Below are 23,023 nucleotides of genomic sequence, written 5' to 3' on the forward strand. Positions count from 1 at the left end.
TAGTTCCAGAAAATAGGCTTTGAAAAAATACTGTCATGGAGAGCATTAACCCCACCTCCATTTTGAGCATTACTGCTGTAATTTCTTGAAACTGCTACATCATCGCTGCAAAACGACACAGCTCCTAGAGGTTAGTGCTGTGGCCTTTGTTTAACATGAAGGGGAAATGAAACACCATAAAATTTACTGTTCTCCTATTACTGATATAGATAGCTCCTGCCTGCTTTAGAGCTGTTGCTTTGATTGTATGTCAGCTTTGTAGGCTAGGCCATGCTGCTTTATCCACAGAAGAACACATTCAGTAAAATTGCATTTGAGAACATCATGAGTCATTTTACTCGTTCAGTACAAGGGAGAACAGGTTTAAAATAGAACAGTTGGGCTATGCTAATAATAATAATAATTAATAAAAATATGAAAGAGCAACAGGTCTGTCCCCCTGATAAGCATTGCCCTTGAAGAAGAAGAAGAGTTTGGATTTGATATCCCGCTTTATCACTACCCTAAGGAGTCTCAAAGCGGCTCACATTCTCCTTTCCCTTCCTCCCCCACAACAAACACTCTGTGAGGTGAGTGGGGCTGAGAGACTTCAGAGAAGTGTGACTAGCCCAAGGTCACCCAGCATCTGCATGTGGAGGAGCGGAGACGCGAACCCAGTTCACCAGATTACGAGTCTACCAGTCTTAACCACTACACCACACTGGCTCTCCTTCTCCTTCTTTCTCCCTGCACTGACTTTCTCTCTGCCCTACCCCCATGACTTCATTGCTAATTCACATGCTCTGACCCTTCTGCATTTAGCTTTCCTTTTAATTATTTGGACAGTTGAATTGAAAATGAGCCAAACATATGGAATATAAATGAGAGATAGGGAGGAGGTGGAGAAAGAGCGTGTAATGTAGATTGAACACGTAAAGTTGTATTTAATATAAACTGACAATGAAACAAACGTAAATAGAAAATTAATAAAAGTGATGGTAACACCTTTAGCCATCAGAAGAAGTGACAAATTGCTATTGACAGTATTGCAACAGAGTCTTCTCAACAGCTCTAAATTTTGGGAACGATCTCCTCACCGAGGTGTGTCTTCTCACCTCAGTGTTATTCTCTTTCAAGAAGCAGAGGAAGACATGCCTCTATCTCCAGGCCTTTGGAGGGAAGGTGGCGTGATTCACTGAGGTCAGTTTGCTTCTATTTTATGCTATCTTCTCTTTTTTTTAGTTAAGGATGAGGATATTTCTACTGATTTTCAGAAATATATATTGGTGCATTTTAATTTGTTGTACACCATTCTGTGAGCATATGGCAAATGGTGTATATAAAGATCCAATAAATAAATGGAACTTCCAGAAAGCTTTTGCTTATTTTTGTAATGTGTGTTGCAATTTCTCGTCTTCTCCCGCTTGTGTTTGGTACATCATACCACTACATAACGCAGGAGCAAACCAAAGATATGTGGATTATACTGTTACATGTCTTAAATTCCCCTTTGGTTGTCTTCATATGTTTGAATGTTGTGATCTAGGGCTTTAAGCGTGCTAGATCAGGCACCTGTTTCCTTTATGAAGGATAGCCATCTGCAGTCAAACCCACATGCTGTTCTGAAGCTTAGAAAATCCTATACCAAGATTACTCCTTTCTTCAATAAGCGGAAGGAAGTCTTAATTTTCATCGGTTTCTCTGGACATAATCTTACTGGACTGTAGAAGACACTCTGTCTCCATTAACATGACAAGCTACTCCATATCTTCTGGCAATTTAAATAGATCACAATGAAACCATAGTGTTTTAAAATGTTCAGTAATCTCACAGCTTGCCTAACATTTTTAATTTTATGTATGCTTTTACCGTTTAAAAGGTTTCTTCTTAATGCAGTCGGAAATAGTTTTAGCTGTTTAGATTTTTCTCTTAATCTTGAAGTAGCGAAGAGCTACATATTGATATCATTTGTAACTCACCTGTGGTTGTACAGCTGAGAGGAAATCACTATGGGACATTGTGAGGACTTTAAAAATCTCATTCCACTCAGGTATTACCTTTATTCAGGGCACCTGGCATGATTTGAAGCACCTGGCTTGCATATTCCAAACTGTGTTGTCTGAACTATAACTGGCCAAGAATTAGGTATGTGTTTTGTTACTAGGGTGGTAATTATATTGCACCCGTTGTTTGCTGCATGTATGAACAGAAATTGGACATAAGGATAAGTCATGTGTTGTTTCTCTCCGTTTGGAATAAATAGAAGCATATTATTTACTTTGTGTCGTTGTGACTAGGCTCAATACCTTTCAGCTGCCATTTATTGAAAGGAATATTATCCATCATTATTAGCATAGGGTATTTACTTGTGTCCACAGAGAATGGATTGATTCCAATGAAAGACTTGCTGATCTGAAAGCAAAGTTAGATTGGGCAGTTACAGATAGGTAGCTGTGTTGGTCTGCCATAGTCAAAATAAAAAAAAATCCTTCCAGTAGCACCTTTAAGACCAACTAAGTTAGTTCTTGGTATGAGCTTTCGTGTGCAAGCACGAAAGAAGTGTATATCTGAAGAAGTGTGCTTGCACACGAAAGCTCATACCAAGAACTAACTTAGTTGGTCTTAAAGGTGCTACTGGAAGGATTTTTTTTATTTAGATTGGGCAGGAAAGGATAGCTGATTCACGTGAGGTCATACCTACAAAATTGTCTTGGAATGGTTTGTTTGTTTTTAAAGAAAGAAATGACTAATCAGTTTCATGTAACAGGAGGACCATAATAGACTGACAGTGAAAACCAGAACAGTTAAAACTTATGAGATACTGAGAACCTATGCAATCTAAAAAGTACATTTGCAGTAATGTTAATACCAAATCTAACTGCTTTGAATTAAACCCAGCTAAGTAGAGCACTGAAACACTGAGATCTGATTTTGTGAGTGCTGAAGAGAGATTCCAAGTATTCAGCCTGGGGAAAAAATGAAAGTTTGGAAGAATATGTTCAAAGCTTTATTTTAGTACTATGCAAATCACCATGAAAAGAGGCAGGAACATTTGATTTTGCCACTGCTGACCTCCCTGCAGCCATAGCTTTGAGCTCTTACTTTAAAGCTGCTTCTGCGTGGCAGTCATCCTAAACCAGCAAAATGCTGTTTATTATTGATTCAAATTCTCTTATAGAAATATGGATCCTTAGTGGGATGCATTTTTTATTTTTTATTTTTTTTGCAGTGGGGAGAGAAAGGTGATTGCTTTATAGGGAAATTGTGGTTTTATAAAGTTATGTTGTGAGGATGAGTGGCTGTGACCTAGGGTTGTATCAGTAAAGCAATGTTTGTCTGTTTTTATTAGTGGCGACAGCTGTTGATTCTGACATTTACAAATAAAGCGTAGTGTAGCTTTAAAAAATTCAACAACTTGCTCTAGTTTGGTTTGAGTACTCACTTACGCAACACTGTTTTTGGCTTCCACTGTGTGATTATTGTGAATAAAGAGGATTGTTTGGATCTGCAGCAGTGAATAAAGAGGATTGTTTGGATCTGCAGCAAAACATTACTTCACCTGATCCAACTGTGCCAAAGAGCTTTCCCATTAACAAATACAGATTGCTGGGGAACTTCAACTCTGGTTATCCAAAGTGGTCAACTCAGTGCCTCCTATAATTAATTTTGCACAGCTCTTGGTATACTAAGGGTGTACCTATGTGAGGCAACCTTTCTAAGCTGAGCCAACAAACTCTGGATGTATGAGTCAGGGAAGTTCCAAGGGTGTTCCTGATCCATTTTTCTGATCCTGCTGCCCCAATAGACTGGTCTGATGAAACCCCCTTCACTAAACTATATGGTTTCAGGTGGAAGTTTGTGTAGTGCCCACAGACGTTCCCATTGGCACCTGCCAAGGTTCCCTGCTCCTCCTATTTTTATTTTGTTTAATGTGAGGCTTTTGCCTTTTGCAAAGGATCATTTGTGGAGTTGGCCTTTGCAGGAGTGGCGGTTGCCTGTCCCCCCCCCCCCCGTTGTATGTGTTTTGTGGTGAGTTATGCCCACAACAGGGGGCGCGGGTGGCGCTGTGGGTTAAACCACTGAGCCTTGGGCTTGCCGATCAGAAGGTCGGCGGTTCGAATCCCCGTGACAGGGTGAGCTCCCGTTGCTCGGTCCCTGCTCCTGCCAACCTAGCAGTTCGAAAGCACGTCAAAGTGCAAGTAGATAAATAGGTAGCGCTCTGGCGGGAAGGTAAACGGCGTTTCCGTGCGCTGCTCTGGTTCGCCAGAAGCGGCTTAGTCATGCTAGCCACATGACCCAGAAGCTGTACGCCGGTTCCCTTGGCCAATAAAGTGAGATGAGTGCCGTAACCCCAGAGTCGTCCGCAACTGGACCTAACGGTCAGGGGTCCCTTTACCTTTACCTTTATGCCCACAACAGTTTATTAGATTTCAAAATGTGCCTCAAGGCTCAAAAAGGTTGGGGCTCACCATTCTTTCTTTGCTCTTATTTTTTGTCTGTGCCCAGTATCATTATATCATTGAATTGAATTTATCTTGGTTGTCATGTTCCCCCTTGATCAGGTCAGTGTAGTGTAGGTGAGAACCCTGCCATGGCAGTGCAGGTTGAGAGAAGAAATCTTACTCAGTCTTTTAGCAACTGATTTACCCTACCATTTTATGAGGGAGGGAGAGAGGGTGTCAAGCTAAATGTGCTTACATCAGGGAAGAGAGATGTGCTAATAATATAGGCAGCTGCAATTATAGAATTGTAGAATTGGAAGGGACCACAATGGTCATCTAGTCCAACAACCTGCAATGCAGGAATCAATGCAGGACTTGAATCCACGACCCTGATACTGAGAGTCTCATGCTTTATCCGCTAGCGATTGCCCCTTGGTCTGCCTCCATCAACCTGCAGATATCCTTTCTCACCCAGCCACTGTATGGTACCTGGAGCCAAGAGTGTCATTTTTTCCATAGCGATTAAAATCATTTCTAGATTCTGGAGCTACAAAGATCTTTCCTTTGAAACCATGCTCTAAATAAACTATGGGCTCCTAGTTTGTAACTCTTAGGACCCTGACTTGCACTGTTTCAAGGTTATAACTGCATGTAACCCCAGGCGTTCCATTATTGATTACCCAGTGTGGTTGTTGTAAGAAATGCAGGCTTGAGGGCTGTGAATTAGATTGCAGCAGTTGTGTGAGTTTAATCAGCATTGAATTCACCATGTCCGAAAACCGAGGGGCAGATCTGGTGTGAATGGGAACATGTAATAAGAATTGGGTGTGGGGGGGTTGTTGTGGATTTTTTTGTAACATAGCATGGATTACTAAACAGAAGATTCAGACTGGTTGCAGGACAGCATTTTTGTTGTTTGGAGGTGAGAATAAGTCTTATTTCTAAAGACCTAATAATATTTTTGATGGCCACATCTCCATTGAAATTGTACAACGTTGGAAGGTCTCTGACATTTAGCCTTTAGAAAGATGGCACACCAGTTGTTAAAAAAAGTGGCCAAACTTGATCTCTGCAACATGATATCTACCATGTAAATGTCAACCCCAGTGTTCCCCAGATGTTGTTGGACTGCATCTCCCATAAGCCCCAGCCAGCATGGACAATGGTCAGTGATGAAGGGAGCTGTAGTTCAGCAGCAAAAAGAGGGACGCTAGAGGGACCTTCTAGACTGTTGCAATATTAGATGTTCACTCTAGGATAAGCAAGACCCCCACAACTCCCTGTACTCAGGAACTACAGTTCAAGAAAAAGCTAGAACTATGACCTTTTAGTTAATTCATTGTTTAGAAGATTCAGCAATTGATTAAGCAATCATACACACACACACACACACACACACACACACACACACACGTAGTACATTCAATGGAGTTCAGTGGGATTACTGCCAGGTAAGTGGTTATAGAAGTAAAGCTGTATTCTGTTTAAGGTAGACTAATTGAAATCTGTGGATTTGTGACCACTTTTCCTCAACCTGCTGTCCTCTAGCTGTTTTGAGCTACTATATATTGTGTCTAATATGAACACTTACAAAGCTGCAGGTGACAGGCAGTACCTTGGAAGATATGTTTCTCCTCTTTTGTACATAAGGGAATGTGTCTTCTAAAGTAGTGCCATCTGTGATATGCAACCATCCAAAAATTTAAAGAATGGGACTTTTGACTCAGAAATGTTCTGTTCATATGGAAGCTTATGCAGATTTAATTGATGACTTGATACATGAAATCCCAGGCAGCTAGGCAGGTACATTAAAACAACAACAACTAGCTAGTAACCCTGAGAAAAGCTATGGAAAGACATCACAATGCAATTTTGTACTACACCTTTATGTTTTTGTTTTAATGTTGCAGTTGGCCTTGTCTGCTGAAAAGATCTTGCTCACTTTCAACCAGTTCATTAGCATCCCTGTTATCATCCATTTCCTCTTCATCTTCTTCACAATCAGCCAGATGCAATACAATGTCAAAGAATTGATTTCTCTGGCTAGAAGGCCATCATCTTGTTTTGACAAGGAAGGAAAACTGACCATATACAGAATGCTAAGGGATGGTAAATGTATAGGTAAAAATAGTTGGCATTGGCAATCGTCTGTGCACGTATGTTTGGCAGTTGTTGTCTGCTCACTGTTTTAGTATTCACAGATTTGCTGGTATAATCCGTTTTCTTCATTGCTAATGGCTGAGTGCTCCTAAACACCTTCTAAGTAATTGCTTTTCTGCCATAGCTATGGTGGATTAGACTCTCACTGGTATGTGCAAACAAAGATGAAAGTAATAGTCCTGCTGCTGGTTGCTAACTGGATTAATTTACATAGGGGAATGAGAGAAGTTCTCTTCTTGTGTGTTATATCAAACTACTTATCAAGTTGCACGCTTTCTGCATGCTGGGGAGAAACAGGCCTCTGCTTGGTTCTGGGTGCTATGTATGTTTAGGAGCACAGGCAGTGCAAGGGGCTGCTAAAATGAATGGGAAGGCCTACACATTTTCACATCCAGCCCTTGTTCTTCCCTCAGTACATTTGGTTTGATGCTAACAACTACAACAAGATGGTCAAAACGCTTAATGGAACTAACCAAATTCTGGGCCAAGAAAAGTTGAGTTCTGTGGCCTCTTAAATTGAACTAATTTGCATGCATTTGCCTATTTTGCACACCTTCCTCTTTGTTTTTTTTTTTAGTTGCAAGTAAGAGTACAAAGTTGTCCTCTAACCACTCCATCTTGTCATTGTCTTTGGAACCATCACTATATTTGGGCTTGAGATGTTCAGATCTGTTTTTCATTTTTGTTTCATTTTAACTTTGTTTAGCTCTGTTCCGCATTCATTTCCATGTGGTGGTTCGCAACCCGCAGAAATGTCAACAAATACATTAAATGGCACATTGTCATCCTATCACAATTCAAAACATAACTGCTTCCTGTTTCCGGCGGTGAGAAATGGCTGACTCCCACACGATCGAACCTCAGCAGTGCCAGTAATTCAGGGTTGATATGGGGGTAATTCACCCTGGCAGATCCCCAGGGTGGGGGAGGACTGTCTCGTAGACCCGGAGATCATCTGAGATTTGTCAGCTGGCATCAAGATTTGTCAGCTGGTAGGACGTTGGGTCCTAGCGCACAGCACGGCTGGCACTCTCCAAAGTCACTCTCACAAGCCAGAAATATCTGTTTGATAAAATAATTCGATTTGGACAATAAACAGACATAGTCTGGACTGAAGAAGAATGAGAAAAAATATACAATTCAAAACATAACCAAGAACAAGTAAAAAAATAAATAAATAAAGAATCCACTTCACATATGCAACATACTATCAACAAAATAACAGCAGATAACAACAGAATAAAGTCACCCCCATACATTGCAAACAACCAAGACAAAATTAGAAAGAATGCATTACACAAAATATCATACCCCATGGGTTGTACCTAATGCTGTTGTTCCACTTTTGTTACAGATTTCTACTTGCACAACAGAACTTCTCATTTCTCTCTTGAGTCCTGCAGCCTCCCACTTCAAAATCTGCTGCAGAGAGTTGGAGACCCTCTGGAGCAAATTTTGGGGGCTTGCAGGGGGAGGAGAGGAATGGAAAGTTCCATTGTGTGAGCAGAATTTTGCACAGACAGTAATGGATAGAACCCCATATTTTTGCTGCTGGCAGTGCTAGAAATTCATACCAGCCTACATTTCACTGACAAAAATACATTCTGTGCAACTCTCCTAATTTCACGCCAAAGAGAATTTTGCAAGCCTCACCCTGCTCCCCATTGCATACTGGTGTAAATTGTCCACTGCATTCCTTATGCATTGAACTCTGTACCTACCCCTGTTATTTACAAGCTAAGAGAATGGTTGTTTTTCTGTAAAACATCTACTAGCAAAAGGATAATACATTATCAGCAGTACAAAATGTAGTCTAACCGACCATTTCACTCTAGACTGTGTGCTAGAGATGAGACACAGCCAATCTCCATTCACAGTGCAGTCCTAAACACGTTGAATCAGAATGAAACCCCACTGAGTTCAGTAGGACTTACTGTACTGCCAGGTAAATAAATATGGGATTGTAGACTCAGAGTTTTAACTTCTAGAGATCATGTGGAGGAAGCTTTAACCCCATGGAGGATGGCAGTGGTAGTACAGTATTGCTTGTTAACATATTTGAGCAAGGGATTCCCAAAAGTCAAAAATATGGAACAGAGTTTACGACATAGGGACTGTTCATGATAAACAGGCAGTTGAAGCATATGGAAATTTTATTTATTTTGCACTAACTGATGTAGGAGATCAGTTTTCTGACGATAGCTGGATTTTTCTATTACCCCACCCATCAAGTTCATTTCTATCTCCTGTGGCCTGAATCAAGTTAATATTTTTTTTAACTCACTAGGGACATGAATTAGCTTTCCAATACCAGGATGTTTGTGTTTTCAACCTTGCTTTGTCAATGGATACAGTAACAGTTTCAGATGCATTTGAGTTCTAGCATATCCAAGTCTGTACTTTCGGCATTTCATTTCCTTGTAACCCGCCTGATCACAACCCTTCTTCCAACACAACTATGTTTATACAGTATACACCTGTCAGCTTGGATAAGGTATTTTGGTACCTTAAAGACCAGCAAATCTATCATGGCATATGTTTTTGTGGACTACACTACACTTAGTTGATTTGTTGGTCTTTTAAAGTGACAAAAGTCTCTGTTGTTTTAATAGGTATTAGTTATATTGAACGGGGATGCTGGTGGCACTGTGGGTTAAACCACTGTGCATCTTGGGTTTGCTGATCGAAAGGTCGGTGGTTCGAATCCCCATGACGAGGTGAGCTCCCATTGTTCGGTCCCAGCTCCTGCCAACCTAGCAGTTCAAAAGCATGCAGTGCAAGTAGATAAATAGGTACCTCTCCAGCAGGAAGGTAAACAGCATTTCCGTGTGCTGCTCTGGTTTCACCAAAAGCGGCTTAGTCATGCTGGCCACATGACCTGGAAAAACTGTCTGCGGACAAACGTCAGCTCCCTAGGCCAGTAAAGCGAGATGAGCACCGCAACCCCAGAGTCGTTCGCGACTGGACTTAATTGTGAGGGGTCCCTTTACCTTTTTATATTGAACACCATCTTATGGGGGGGGCAGCTTTAAAAAGCTTCTGGCTGGCACTGGTTTTTAACACAGTGTGTTAATCTCTGAAGACAAGCTTAATTCTAGCCCACCCTGTCATGCAGAGGACTCCATCCTGCGCTTATGTCCTCATACCACTGTGTTGATGTTTTTAGAAATGGCAAAAATAATCCAAATATTGCTTGTACAATGTGTGTTGTTTAGAGTAAAATAAATCAATTAATTCTGTAACAACCCAGTGAAAAGAATAAATATTGAGTTTTCCCAGTAAGGTTCATCTGCTGAAGCAAGGTTTGCACGGTTGTCTCTTGCAAAAGAGCCAGTCTGTGTTCACTTTTGCAAAATGGAACCAAGCAAAAGAAATCATCACCGAGTGTATGCTGCAGTCTCTAATTCTGTCAGCTGCAGGATAACTGAAAGCTTCTGGGAAGTTAATCTGACATTTAGCAGCATGTTATAAGTCAGCTGCCAAGTGAAGCTGATTTTTCATTAATGACTTCCCCATTAAACTTCATTAGAAATGCATCTTCTTTAAGAAGAAATATATGAAGAGAGGAGGGTATTATTTATTGTTATCTTCATCGTCGTCGTTATTATTAATACTATGCTGCTTTTGCATGCAGAGCCAAGAGAGAGATGGTGTCGTCTGAAAGGAAATCTGCTCTTTCTAATGAAAAATAAGAATAAGGTAATTCATTTCTTTCTTTTCCTTCATATTTGTGCCTTTTCCTGAATTTACGCAATTCTTTTCACTTTTTTAAAACCCCTTGGTATGATTCTATGGATAGAAATATTCAGTATAGTTGGCAGCAGCCTAAACATTACCTTCCGTTTACCTTTATGGCTGTTTATAAAATGTGAGACATTCCTCAGTAGCATCAACAATGCTACTGAATGATTGGCTGCATCAGAAATGACTTGAGGCCAAACAGTGTCCTAATTTGATGTGTAAAAGAAGATGTCAATCCAGAATCCTCCAGCAGACTTTTATTGACTGCAGAATCCACATCTTAATTCCTACTATTGTTATAGAAAGATAGAATTGGGGAGCTATGTAATGCTTTTCTGGAGCTGTTTGTGCTGAATATTATTCTTACAATAGTGTCCGTTCTAGGAGAAAGTAGTTGTGTATATTTGCCTTTCTTTTGATTCAGTTAAAATAAGCTTTCAGTTTTTAATTCAAGTTTTAAATCTTGGGATTTTGAGAAAAGAAACAAGGAATGAGAGGTTTAACTATTTTCATTATCTTTCACAATTGACAAACCTTGGCACATTTGGAGTCATGGCAATAGAAAGAGAGAAGCGAATTATTATTTTTGTCTGGTTCAGACATTATAATTTTTGGAGGGGTCAGATAAGCCAGAACTGCTAATATGAGATTCAGATAACCTTATCTGTAGCAAACATTGGTGGGATCTGTCTTTGTCGCTATCTCCTGCCACAAATAGCTTCAGTAAATGTTTATTTGGAGGGATTAATTTCTACTGAAAATAAAATTGTATAACTTGTAGCATGATTGCAGCAGTGTAAAGGCTAGTTTCAGGTGGTTTTCTCCTTCTTTGAAAATTATACATATAAAAACTGAAAATGAAAACAGATAATCTAGGTCAGTTGTCTTCTGGAGGCTCAGTTCAGACATCATGCCACACTATGACTCTAACTGTGGGTTGTCAGTTCATATTTTACACCAAAGCACAAACCATGACTTGCAAATCCATTTCAGACAATGGTGGGGGTTTTTTTAATTCTGGATTTCTTTCTGATTACTTACCTTCCTTAACTATGAGTTGACATAATGTCTGAATTAAGTTTACCTACCTCCTTGGTATTGCCCTGTCCTCCAAGGAACTCAAGTAGTACACATGGTTCTCTTCTCCACCTCCCACTCCGCATCTCATTAATTATCCAATAGAACCTGTATTGCTTAATATGATACAACACACATCTACAAAGTCTAGGACTAGTTAACCAGAAGGCCTGGTATGTTAGCTCCTGGGACACCATAGCTGATATACATATAGGGACAGTAAGTTTTCAGACAATGTAAGTGAGTGACTAAGAATATTGTGGTGAGAACATTCTGGCCTTGCCTCCATCCTGTGCATATTCAGGAAACCATATGACCAGATCATACACTAGTACAAATGAAAGCAGGTAGTTCATTTCAAATCTAAATATGTACAGGTTGTGTGCATACACACACACACACACACACACACACACAAACTGGATATGTGTAGTGTTACAGTATGGGTCATGAACCAGCATGTGTGTTTAAGCACTCATGTGTGTCCATATACCAACGAGAGGTTTAGGATCTTTTGCTGGAGTTATGACTTGCACTTGTTATGAATATGTGTTTACCCACAAGAAGTTCCCACACACCAAAGGAATAAAGAAAACTTAGTTTATTATACGAAATAGAAGTGATGGAATATATATAAATGCTGCTTCAGACAGTAAAATTACAATTTAAGCAGGCAGCAACTTCCACAATACATACACACCTTGATCTAAAGAGTGGCAGTAATAGCTAACTATTTTTTTTTAAAGCCTATAGAAAAGTGAGCTTGGCAATTTTGTCACAGAAACCTAGAATTAGTATAAAACCTAATTATGGTTTTGCAAGGCAGAAATGGAAAGGGAAGTATATAACTAGCCTTAAGCATCTGTATCCTGGTCCTTGAGAGGGTTGGATAAGTTCTGTTGAAGCTAGCAGAGCCAACTGCCTACTGGGATTCTGGGGTTTTTAATATGTTTAGCTAATGCCTCCTAGTAGGAAAGGGAGGGGCCTTGAAATGAACACATCCTGCCCTTTTCTCGTCTTGCCCATTCTAGTGAGAAAATGACTAAAAACTGGCCAACCTGTTTGCAAAACAAAAGGATGAAAGGCTGTGAAAGTGAGCCATTAACTGAATATGGCCACCTCTTAGTTTGTTCTCTGCCTTCAAATTATTCTGCCATGGTGTGGATGGCTCCCATTGAGGAGTTGAAAATCTTGTACAGTGGTACCTTGGGTTACATACGCTTCAGGTTACAGACGTTTCAGGTTACAGACTCCGTTAACCCAGAAATAGTACCTCAGGTTAAGAACTTTGCTTCAGGATGAGAACAGAAATCATGCTCCGGCGGCATGGTGGCAGCAGGAGGCCCCATTAGCTAAAGTGGTGCTTCAGGTTAAGAACAGTTTCAGGTTAAGAACAGACCTCCGGAACGAATTAAATACTTAACCCGAGGTACCACTGTACTTGGAAACTAAATTTCCATGTGTTAATTTTTACAGGGTGTGAGGAACTCAGGATATGCCTGAATGTCTTTCAAGAGACTAGACTGGAATCAGACTTATAACAAGGCCACCAGAAGGTTCATGGTGGGGTATCCCTTGTCATATTTAGCCATGTCAGTCTTCTAACTTATGCCATGATCTACAGAGATAGACCATATCATAAGTTTAGATTCACAGTGGTTTGAGGGTTGGGGTTTCTCACCATGATTGCACTCATTCTCCTAAGCATGTTCAGTACACACACTTCCAGTTATCTGCTTCATAATGGCCAGAAATTATTTCTTGCAGAGGGCCATATTTGAGAAATGCATGAAATATGGTTAAGTGACTGGTGGAGCAACTATTTTGATTCAGGGCATGTAACTATATTCCCTGCCAACCTGGTTAGATTGAATTTCAGTAATGCAATGAAGGTATGGACCTAGATTTAGGTCAGGAGATGCTTCCATCTTAATGCTTTTTCCACGTATTCAAATGAACGCTTGATGTAGGACATTTACTGTGACCACTAAGTATAGCTAACCACATTATGTGAACATATTGGCCAGTAGCTCTGGATCGGCTGGTGAATGTGTCAAGTCATGGAACCTCAGATAATGCAGATATATGGCTGATTTCTCTTTTTCCTTTCTCCCAATTCCTACATAGCATATGAAGGATTTAAAATGCTTATATAATCAGACAGCTATTAAAACATTTCACAGATATCTAGGTCACACCTTTTCACATGGAGAAACGTCTGCTGTTGGTTGCTTTCATGGTATCAAAATTACCATTATTAAGTTTCTGAAAAAAGTGTTTTTGTCTATCTAGCAGACTCTCGTGATTTCTCTCTCGATAAACTATTCAGCATTAGAAATTTGATCTCATTGAGAACCTTTCCATGTGACCTTTCTAGCTTCTCAAACTTCTGAATGCTTATATATTTGCTTTATGCAAACTGTTTTAGGTACAAAAGGAGTATGAAACCTAATTATGGTTTTTCTGTGCAATAATCAGGGGCCCTGAATAAATATGAGTGTAGAAGTACGTGTTTTAAAACCTACTTTAATGTTTTTATTTAAAAGTGGATTTGTGATCAGTAGGCTGTAGTAATTTCCTTAGAATAATCATTACTATCATTTGTAGTATATCCTTCTTAGCTTGCAGCTTAATGATGCAGTAGTAAGGACTGTTCCCATCTATTAGCTCAATTTGCCCCTGTGCATGAACGGTACATTTATATTGCTTAGAAACTTCAGATTCTTTGTGTAGGATTTTGAAAAGTGCATTTCAAGCCTGCTCAATGTTAATTTGTATGCTTTATATAAATTAACTTGTTAAATCCCACAAATTCCACAAGATATTAGGTAATATAGGCAGCCATATTTCTTAGTTTAAGTTTAGATCATTTTAAATACTGCTTCGGTTGGTATTCAGGTTGGGTTCCTTGTACAATTGTGAAGTTGCCAAACATTTGCTTTAACCTAACTACCATTAAAAATGGTTCTCTCTGAAAGCAAGTTTTGTGTGACATATTAAGGCTGCTGTGAATTTTTATGGTAACCTTTTAATCCATCTGGAATTGAGGGGTCTGACTGAAAGTAATGCAAGGCTCTTAGCTGTGCAAGCATGAAGGTGAATGTAGTCATATGCTTAATGATCAAGTGTATTTAAATAAAAAGTGAGGAATGTACTGCTGTGTGACTCGCTCTGTAATGAATTGTGTTTCCATAAACCAGTTGCATTCCTAGGCACAGAAGTGCTGGTAGGCAAGATGAATGAGCAAATTGAAATATCCACATTGCCAGTAATTTTAAGCTTTCTTGCAATGTTTGTAAAAGCTTTATGTAAACTACATTCTCACAGCTTATATCACAGGTTTTAATGTATTATTACCAGTTGACAGAAAAACATCAAAGTAAAATTGTTGATTGATTCATAAATCAATAATTGCAGTTTATGTGTTAGGGGGGAAAATGTGAGAATAATGGCTTGTTTTAAGTGTTGTGATGTGGCATGCATAGTAATCACCTATAAAGCTGTGAAAAGGTTATGCAGGGTTTCAAAGCATGCCAGTGAAAAATGTAGACTATGAAATTTTATAGACAAAAAAACTCCCCATGGTGGGTTTTTTAATAGCTTCTGTTCTTTGATTTCCCATGCTTAAAGATGACTCTGGCTGCGTAGATGTAATGTGAAATCATGGTTTGTCTAGCTAAACTTGTTTTGTGTTGATGTCTATGTGCAGATGCTTATGAGAGTGATCATTGGGCTCATGAAATCCTGCCTCCCTTTCTTTGTCTTGTACATGGCAGCTTGGAGATCACAAGCTTTCTTTTCCATTTTAAAGCAGCCAATTTGTCACTGTGAGTGAACCCAGACAAACAGTGGTCATTTTAAACTTTGGTTCAGATATAAGAGCTTTTTTTTTTTTTTAAGCTTTTATAAGTCAATTTAATAGTGAGAGAGGACTAACGGGATCTTGATTAAGTCCTAAATGGACAGAATTGAACTTGCTGATATATCCACTTTAGCAATTTCATGCTAGAGTGTCCATTTGACCTCCTTTTGTTAGATAATTTTGAATTTCTGGTCTGCATTCAAACGTTTTCGGATATTCAAATGACCTCACATTGGTTTCTGCATAGTGCTATTTTTTTATGGTAGGTTTGTGCCCATTTGTTCTTTTGAGTAGAGACTGATCTGTTTGTCCTATGCAGAGTGGCTTTGTTGGCAGGTGACGTTAGGGACTGAAGAGACCTGTGAAATTTGGGTCAACCCATTTCCTCATGAGTTATCTTCCTTAGCACCAAACCTCTGTTTTAAGCACCAATTTACTATTGTTGCTCTGTGTAAATGTTCATTTCTTTTTTAAAACCTACCCTGGCCACAGATACCCAGGACAACAAGCAACTACTCTTATAACACCTAATTCTATATATTTTATATCCAGGCAGTCCAGAATATGCATAATCTCTAAGTGAGAACCTACAGCCTCTATAACAGAAAACTAAGAGATGGTGAGGACTGACAGAGGATGAAGTGAGTGCAAGCTGTTTAGGGAGGAGGGTGGGGAAAATATGGCATGGATTATACAATTTATACAATTACACAAAGTGTGAAATGTTGCAGTAGTTTAATCTAAACATGTAATATAAACAGAGAAAATGTTGTATCAAATGTCTCTGGCCAAAGAATATACTGCAGTGTTACTTGCTGCGTTCTAATACATGTTCAGCATGTTTGGGTTTTATTTGAATGGAACAAAAAAAGCAGGGTTGGGTTCACACATAATCCTAACCTGTTTGACAGTTGTTTTAGCTAATATCTGTCCACTGCAGAACATGTGTAAAAACCCAGAACTCATTTGCAAATATCAGTTGTGTATAATTAGTTTGATAGCCATGAAGCTGGTCTAATTGAACTGCTGTGTTTATGTGATGCCATTAAACATCTTCTGGTGTCAGCCTTTGGCCTGCAGCACAATATTGCATTCACCGTGGGGAGGGCACAGATGATAGCTCCTCTGTCGAAAATATTCTTGTTGCCCTAATATTTATGAGTACTGTGGTACCTCGGGTTACAGATGCTTCAGGTTACAGACTCCGTTAACCCATAAATTGTACCTCGGGTTAAGAGCTTTGCTTCAGGATGAGAACAGAAATCATGCGGCGGCGGTGCAGCGGCAGTGGGAGGCCCCATTAGCTAAACTGGTACCTCAGGTTAAGAATGGTTTCAAGTTAAGAATGGACCTTCCAGAATGAATTAAGTTCTTAACCTGAGGTACCACTGTACTTCTTGTATAGGACAGTGCCATTCTGTTGAATGTGTCTGTTCTCCTGAAAGTGCTCTTTCTTAAAAGGGTCTTCATGAAGTCATGGAAGCTCTTAGTATGACTAGGGTGCCAAGATAAGTACCTTTCTTAAATGTTGGGGCAGAGAGATCATGAAATACTGCATCCCAGTAGTAAATGGAGTGTGTGAAGCTTTTTACTTGGGAAAGGTGCTTCTTTCGAAAGGAACATGTTTTCCTATGAAGGGAAATTTTCTTAGTTTAGGTGCGTATCTCAGCAAAGTCTCTAAATTCTAAATTTCTGAAAGGAAAAGCAACTTTCTCCCAATAAAATGTGTTTATCCCCCTTTGCACTCATGGTTTGGGAGAAGGAAGAGGACTCTCTTCCATTTTCCCAAACCTCCCCATCGTTAAATCAGCTCAATTCTTGACCATTCTTTCAGCATCACAGGTTTTAATCCCTAAACTTGAAGAGCTGCTGCTCTTAGACATAATCAGCGAGTCACTGGCTTGCTGTGTTAGCTGCCCTTGATCGTTAGCTGCCCTCTCTCTTAAAAAAGAGACCCCTGACCATTAGGTCCAGTCGTGACCGACTCTGGGGTTACGGCACTCATCTCGTTTTAGTGGCTGAGGGAGCCGGCGTACAGCTTCCGGGTCATGTGGCCAGCATGACTAAGCCGCTTCTGGTGAACCAGAGCAGCGCACGGAAACGCCGTTTACCTTCCCGCTGGAGCAGTACCTATTTATCTACTTGCACTTTGACGTGTTTTCAAACTGCTAGGTTGGCAGGAGCAGGGACCGAGCAACGGGAGCTCACCCCATTGCGGGGATTCGAACCACCAACCTTCTGATCGGCCAATCCTAGTCTCTGTGGTTTAACCCACAGTGCCACCCGCGTCCCGTCTTCTCTCTTACAGCACTGCAAACATTTCTGAGCAAAGCAATCCAGCCTTATAATGTGCCGATTTAGAATATGTTTCACCAGATGGAAGCCCTCCCTTGCAGTTGGAGTGGTATTCCGGCTGCAGAAGCTACGTAAGTTGTGGCATTAAAGGGTGCTACACATATACTTTTTTCAGGACTTTGAAGTGCAAATGTCCATGCTGACCTGAGCAGATGTGGGTACTTAGGGTTTCTCAGGCTGATGCCAATTGAATGCCTATCCAAGAGCAAATTAACGTAATCAGCCTTGATTTGAAAATCTGCTCTGTGTACGCCACTGTACTGAAAAACACTGAGTAAATGTCCTTCTGTCAGTGCTACAATTCAACAGAACGAGCCTCTGCCTAACTTCTTTACCAGTCATCAAAGGCATCAGAGCTCCTTATGTGATCATCTTGGGAAGTCCCAAATATCTATTTTTTATTAGTTGTACGTTTGTATGTGGTAGTAGTATATAATTGCACCCAAAACACTTGAATGTTTTAGATATGGTGGTTGACCTTCACAGCGGCTATTGCTGAGAAGGGAAAATGCCACATAGAAAGTACCCCTTGCTGATGTTCTTATCTGCTTTATAATGTGAGTTGACAGTAGGTGGCAGCAGTAAACTCCTTTGTTGAAGACCCTCTTGGTTTTGTGGACTTTTAGAAATATTAATATGTTTTCTGGCAATCTGATTTATGAAGACGAAGGCAAGTCAGGGATGAGAAATCTCTGCTGTGTAGTAGGATATGTTCAGAGCTTATGGAATAAGATGTGTACATGGAGTAAAGATTTTAGATGGGCCCTTCAGCCATCGTGCAACTTAAGAATAAGTACTGGTGCTGGCTGACTCTAGGTTCTTGATGTAATGTATTGCCTGTCCCACTGCGATGTTTCCAGAGAAACTGCATCTTTTATCCCTCCCTCAGCTTCAATATATGGTGACTTGTGTAGCATAGTATGGTGAATTGTCATTTTACCAGGGCATCTGTGGCACTCTTGAGAGCACTGTTGGCATGCTGGAAAGCTGCTTATAGGCCTTTATGTGCTAATGCATACGAAAGATTTCTGTGTTTAGTTAAAATACTTAAAAGCAGCTTGTTCTGTACTAACTCAGCCATTATAATGTAGGTCAGGGAGGAGAAAAAAGGAAGGTAATTTCATTAAATGTAGCTATCCAGCTTAGTTTTTTCTATTATTCTTAACAATTTTTTTCTCTTAAAAACAGTGCAGTACTTGCTAAGAAACCTCCTAACAAAATTGCCATCCAGCATTAACATTGGTTCACAGCTTGCTGAGATTTTATTATTGTTGGCTCTCAGCAATAACATATCCCTCCCCCAAATATTTTATTCTAAGACCTTCTTCAACATCCTTTCATCACCTCCCATTTTGTTTCTTTCCCAATAAATAAGCTTATATAACTGAGGTGTACGTGAGAGAGAGAGGGAGGGAGAGAGAGACTGGAGGAAGAGAGATGGACAGACAGTCAGAGACTTTCTAGTAGAATAAACATATGACCAGTTCCAAGTGTTCCTCTGAGGGGAAAATGTGATAAAAAAGGAGAGGTTGTCAGCAGTGCTGTAGATTAACTCAGTAAAGCTAATGGATCAATTCTTCGGAGAATAAAACTAAATTCGTCTGCAAAATATATTGCATATAACTGCTGCATCAAGTACTGAAGTTCTCCTGTCCAAAACCTCTAGGTACTCTGATTTCATTGGTTCTTGCATTAACAGAATGCAGTACTGTGAAGCAAATTTTATTAGGATTATGAAGTATTTGCAGCTGTTCTATTCTCTCTCTCTCTTGTCTTCTCTTTACTGATGATTGGAGACTGCTGCATTAAAGGGTTCATGTTTATAGGATGACCAAAGCAACCGAGGGTTAAACAAACCACTTTTCCTCTTCAGAGCAAGATTTAAAGACTTGGTTTTTAATGCAGTTCTTGTATTTTCTGAAAGGCAGTTGTGTAAAGGTATCATTCGCTTAACAACATGTCTTAAGGCTTGATTTTGTAATGTGTTAAGAACATGTTGTGTGTCAGCACAGCACATTTCGGTTTCCTGAAGGAAAAGGTAGAACAATTATAAATGGTCTGATAACTGAGTGAGATGTAGCAGTCTGAAGAGATGAGTGTTGGTCATAATGGGAGATGTTCTAGTCCTTTCAACAGCTTGATATGGGCAGATTCCCCCCCCCCTTTAGTACTCATAGTATTTGGAGTATTCGGAGAACTTGTATCTGTACAACCATGCCCAGGTTTTATTGTAAGAGATTGGTGGTGGTAATGAACTTTTTTCAAACATTCCATGCCAAGTGTTCCATGTCAGTCCAGTACATGTGTGATTAGAAGCCAAATCATGGTTTTCTGATATGTAAATGAACCTGTCCTGATCCTTTGGCTCTCATACTCCCCCTTCCTTTCTCATTTCTTTGTATGCCATATGAAATTGAAAGTTCCCACTTTTGCTTTTAAACTAACCATATTTCATTTTGGTGTCTGAATTCTGGAAACTGGGTTTTTTTTAGGGTTAGCAAGAACAACCTGGATCTGAAGCCACAGGATCTGGGGTTAGTTGCAAATTGGAAATGGAGACATTTGCAGGCTCAGATATAAAACTTGGAAATTGTGGTTGCTTCTTGCTTCTGAATTGTTATAATTCCATGGCGATCGGTTTGAAAGTTTTGTACACCTTTGGAACACATAAGTGTTATCCTAAATGAATTATTTGTGAATTTACTTGGAATCCAGGTACCAAATTATAGAACATTAGTTGACAAGTAAATATGTGATAATCTTGAAGAAGATGCATGGAATGTTTAAAATTAAACAATATTCTAAACCATATTTTGTGCATTTTTTTGTTTGTTTTGTATTTAGCTTGATCCCTTATAGCAGTTAACACTACAAAGATCAACTTCCACAGCTATATAGCTACTGTAGCCCAGCTCCTGACCTTCATTTTGGTGTATATTATGGCTGAATTGGTTCGTTGCTTACAGAGCTGCGGTGGTTTCCCCAAAACTGGCCTAACTTACACCGCATAGTGTAACACCTTGAAAATGAGGTTCAGCACCTTTTTTGGGGAGCAGGGAAAACTACTACCCACATTTTCTTTTTCACCATATGTAGAATTGATCTGGAATGGCTGCCCGCTTTTAACATGCCTGTGCTGTTGCAAGTAAAAAAATGACATGGTGGCTAGCCTACTAATTATTCATCCTGCTTTCCTGCTAACAAATTATCACCTTTTATGGAATTTTAAACCACAGCACTTCTGGTCTATGAGCAAAATGTGTCATAAGCTCTGAAAAGTACATTTCATCATGTGGATTGCTCATTGCTGTATGACATTATCTGCTTATTTATCAAATGCCTGGTATCTTACAGGAGTGAATGAGCCTTGAAGTGGTTATGGAAGTAAGACAGCACAGGAAGAAAGAAATATTGGTTTTTGCTACCAAGATCACACATGCTGTGCACATGGACTGAGATAATTGGGCCACTCTGTCTTCTCCCCACCTGTTAGCTCCTTCTTATCAAAAAAGTGAATGCTATTCTAGGCTGCATCTCTTGTCCAGATCAAGGGAAATGATAGTACCACTCTATTCTGCCTTGGTCAGACAACACCTGTAGTTCTGCATACAATTCTAGGCACCTCGGTTTAAGAAGGATGTTGACAGGCTGGAATGTGTGCAGAGGAGGTGACTAAGATGATCAAGGGACTGGTAACCAAGCCTTATGAGGAATGGTTGAGGGAATTGGGTTTGTTTAGCCTGGTAAAGAGGAGACTGAGAAACTAAATTATAGCCATCTTCAAATATCTTAAGGGCTGTCACATAGAAGATGGAGCAAACTTGTCTTCTGCTCCAGAGGCTAGGATCTGAACCAATGGCTTCAAGTTACAAGAAAGGAACTTGCAACTAAACATCAGGAATAACAGTAAGAGCTATTCAGCAGTGGAGCAGACTCCCTCGGGGGTGTCATGGACTCTCCTTCATTGGAGGTTTTTTGGCAGAGGTTGGAGGCCATCTGTCATGGATGCTTTAGTTGAGATTCCTGCATTCGCAGGGGTTGGACTACATGACCCTCAAGGTCCTTCCCAACTCTATAATTCTCTGATTCTCTGATTGTCTATTTCTCAATTAATCTCATATCTAACTGGCTTTGCAGCTGGACAACCCCCATGTGAATTTTGCTATAGATTAGGAGCTGGCAAGGCATTTGGGATACACTTCAGTTTCCTCCCTCCTGCTGATAAAATAATTGAAATGTATGTGGACATGATGAGGATAGATGTGTTTACAAATTTGGCTGGAAGAGGAAGATCTTTCATTTTTTTAATGTCAATTCTAAACAAATTTCTAAAGATATATACTAGATAGAAAACAGGTGATTTGTATCAAAAGAAAGTATGCTGGTAGGAATGCAAGTACAAGCTATAAAAGAATTTTTTTAAAGCAATGAATGCTAATGTTGACTTACTTTACAAACTCTAAAGCTGGGCAATGGAGAACTGCTATTGTGAATCAGCAGTCCAATTTTGGTTTTAATGTGCATTAAATACTAGGAGCTTGGGACTTATGCACCTGTTCTCATTACCTCTGAACATTTGTTCCTCATGGTCAGCTCCTCACAGGTGACAAGTGAAATGGGACAATGAGCCCCTAGGGATCTCTTTGCTAGTATCGAAGTCTTATTTACCCATTAATCATGTAATTAAAGCCAGAGGTGAAGGAAGTACCTGAGGATAATATCAATTCCAAATATAGACAAAATCAAGTATGTTTTTGTGCAAGCTTTGAAAAAACTGCACCCCCCCCCCCCTGCTTACAGAGAGGATAATTTGGCTAAATATATTTTTGCCCATTTAACTTTCTGGCATTATGAAACACAAATTCCCCAAAAACAACCATTTACTTGCTGTGCTCTTGAGAAACAACTGGCCTGCAAAAACTACAAAAGCTGAAAAGGCAGCAGCAACCCAAGTGAATAATAAAATATATTGCTGTGCCAGTTGGTGCACAAGGGTGTATTGTAAAATAAGTATTGAATCCAATTTATTATGAAGTGAAGTGGCAGTATTAATCTTCATGATGGGTTGAATCTAGAATTCCTTGTGTGAAGTTGTGCACATAAAATGGGATGCTCTTGGATCTCTCCTGCCCCTCCCCCAAGCAATCCCCTGAAAATATGGTCTGGAGGGTTTAAGAGACCCTCTGGAGCAGTATAGAGGGTAACTCGGGGGCTGCAGCAGGAACCTAAGGAAAATCTCTCACCTTCTATTTCCTTTTGCCCATCTACACATTCAGCAGGCAGTAAGGGAGCTCTGTGGTTGCATCATTCTGCAGGCAACAGGGCTGGACAGAGGGATACCTCCAACCGAGAAAAAAAAACCCTATCACCTGGTGTAAAGGTGGTCTTCATGTGGTTTGAATGTTTT

The 23,023-nt window shown here is 39.9% G+C and overlaps 1 protein-coding gene across 4 annotated transcripts in view; it reads left to right on the top strand.

Moving 5' to 3' along the window:
* The window catches only part of INPP4B (inositol polyphosphate-4-phosphatase type II B), a gene marked incomplete at its 5' end in the record, with an annotated part of 263,750 nt that overhangs the window by 45,317 nt on the left and 195,410 nt on the right, over nucleotides 1-23,023 (top strand). For 2 of the 4 annotated variants that reach the window (XM_081021869.1, XM_081021870.1), the window contains one exon: nucleotides 10,216-10,280. In XM_081021869.1, the coding sequence (XP_080877995.1) occupies nucleotides 10,263-10,280 (18 nt within the window). Of the gene's footprint in view, nucleotides 1-5,207; nucleotides 5,344-6,322; nucleotides 6,543-10,215; nucleotides 10,281-23,023 lie in introns of those variants that run through there. The other 2 variants (XM_081021868.1, XM_081021867.1) reach the window with 2 other exon arrangements.

Source organism: Podarcis pityusensis (assembly GCF_964106645.2).
Source record: "Podarcis pityusensis genome assembly, chromosome: 9".
Lineage (NCBI taxonomy): Eukaryota > Metazoa > Chordata > Lepidosauria > Squamata > Lacertidae > Podarcis > Podarcis pityusensis.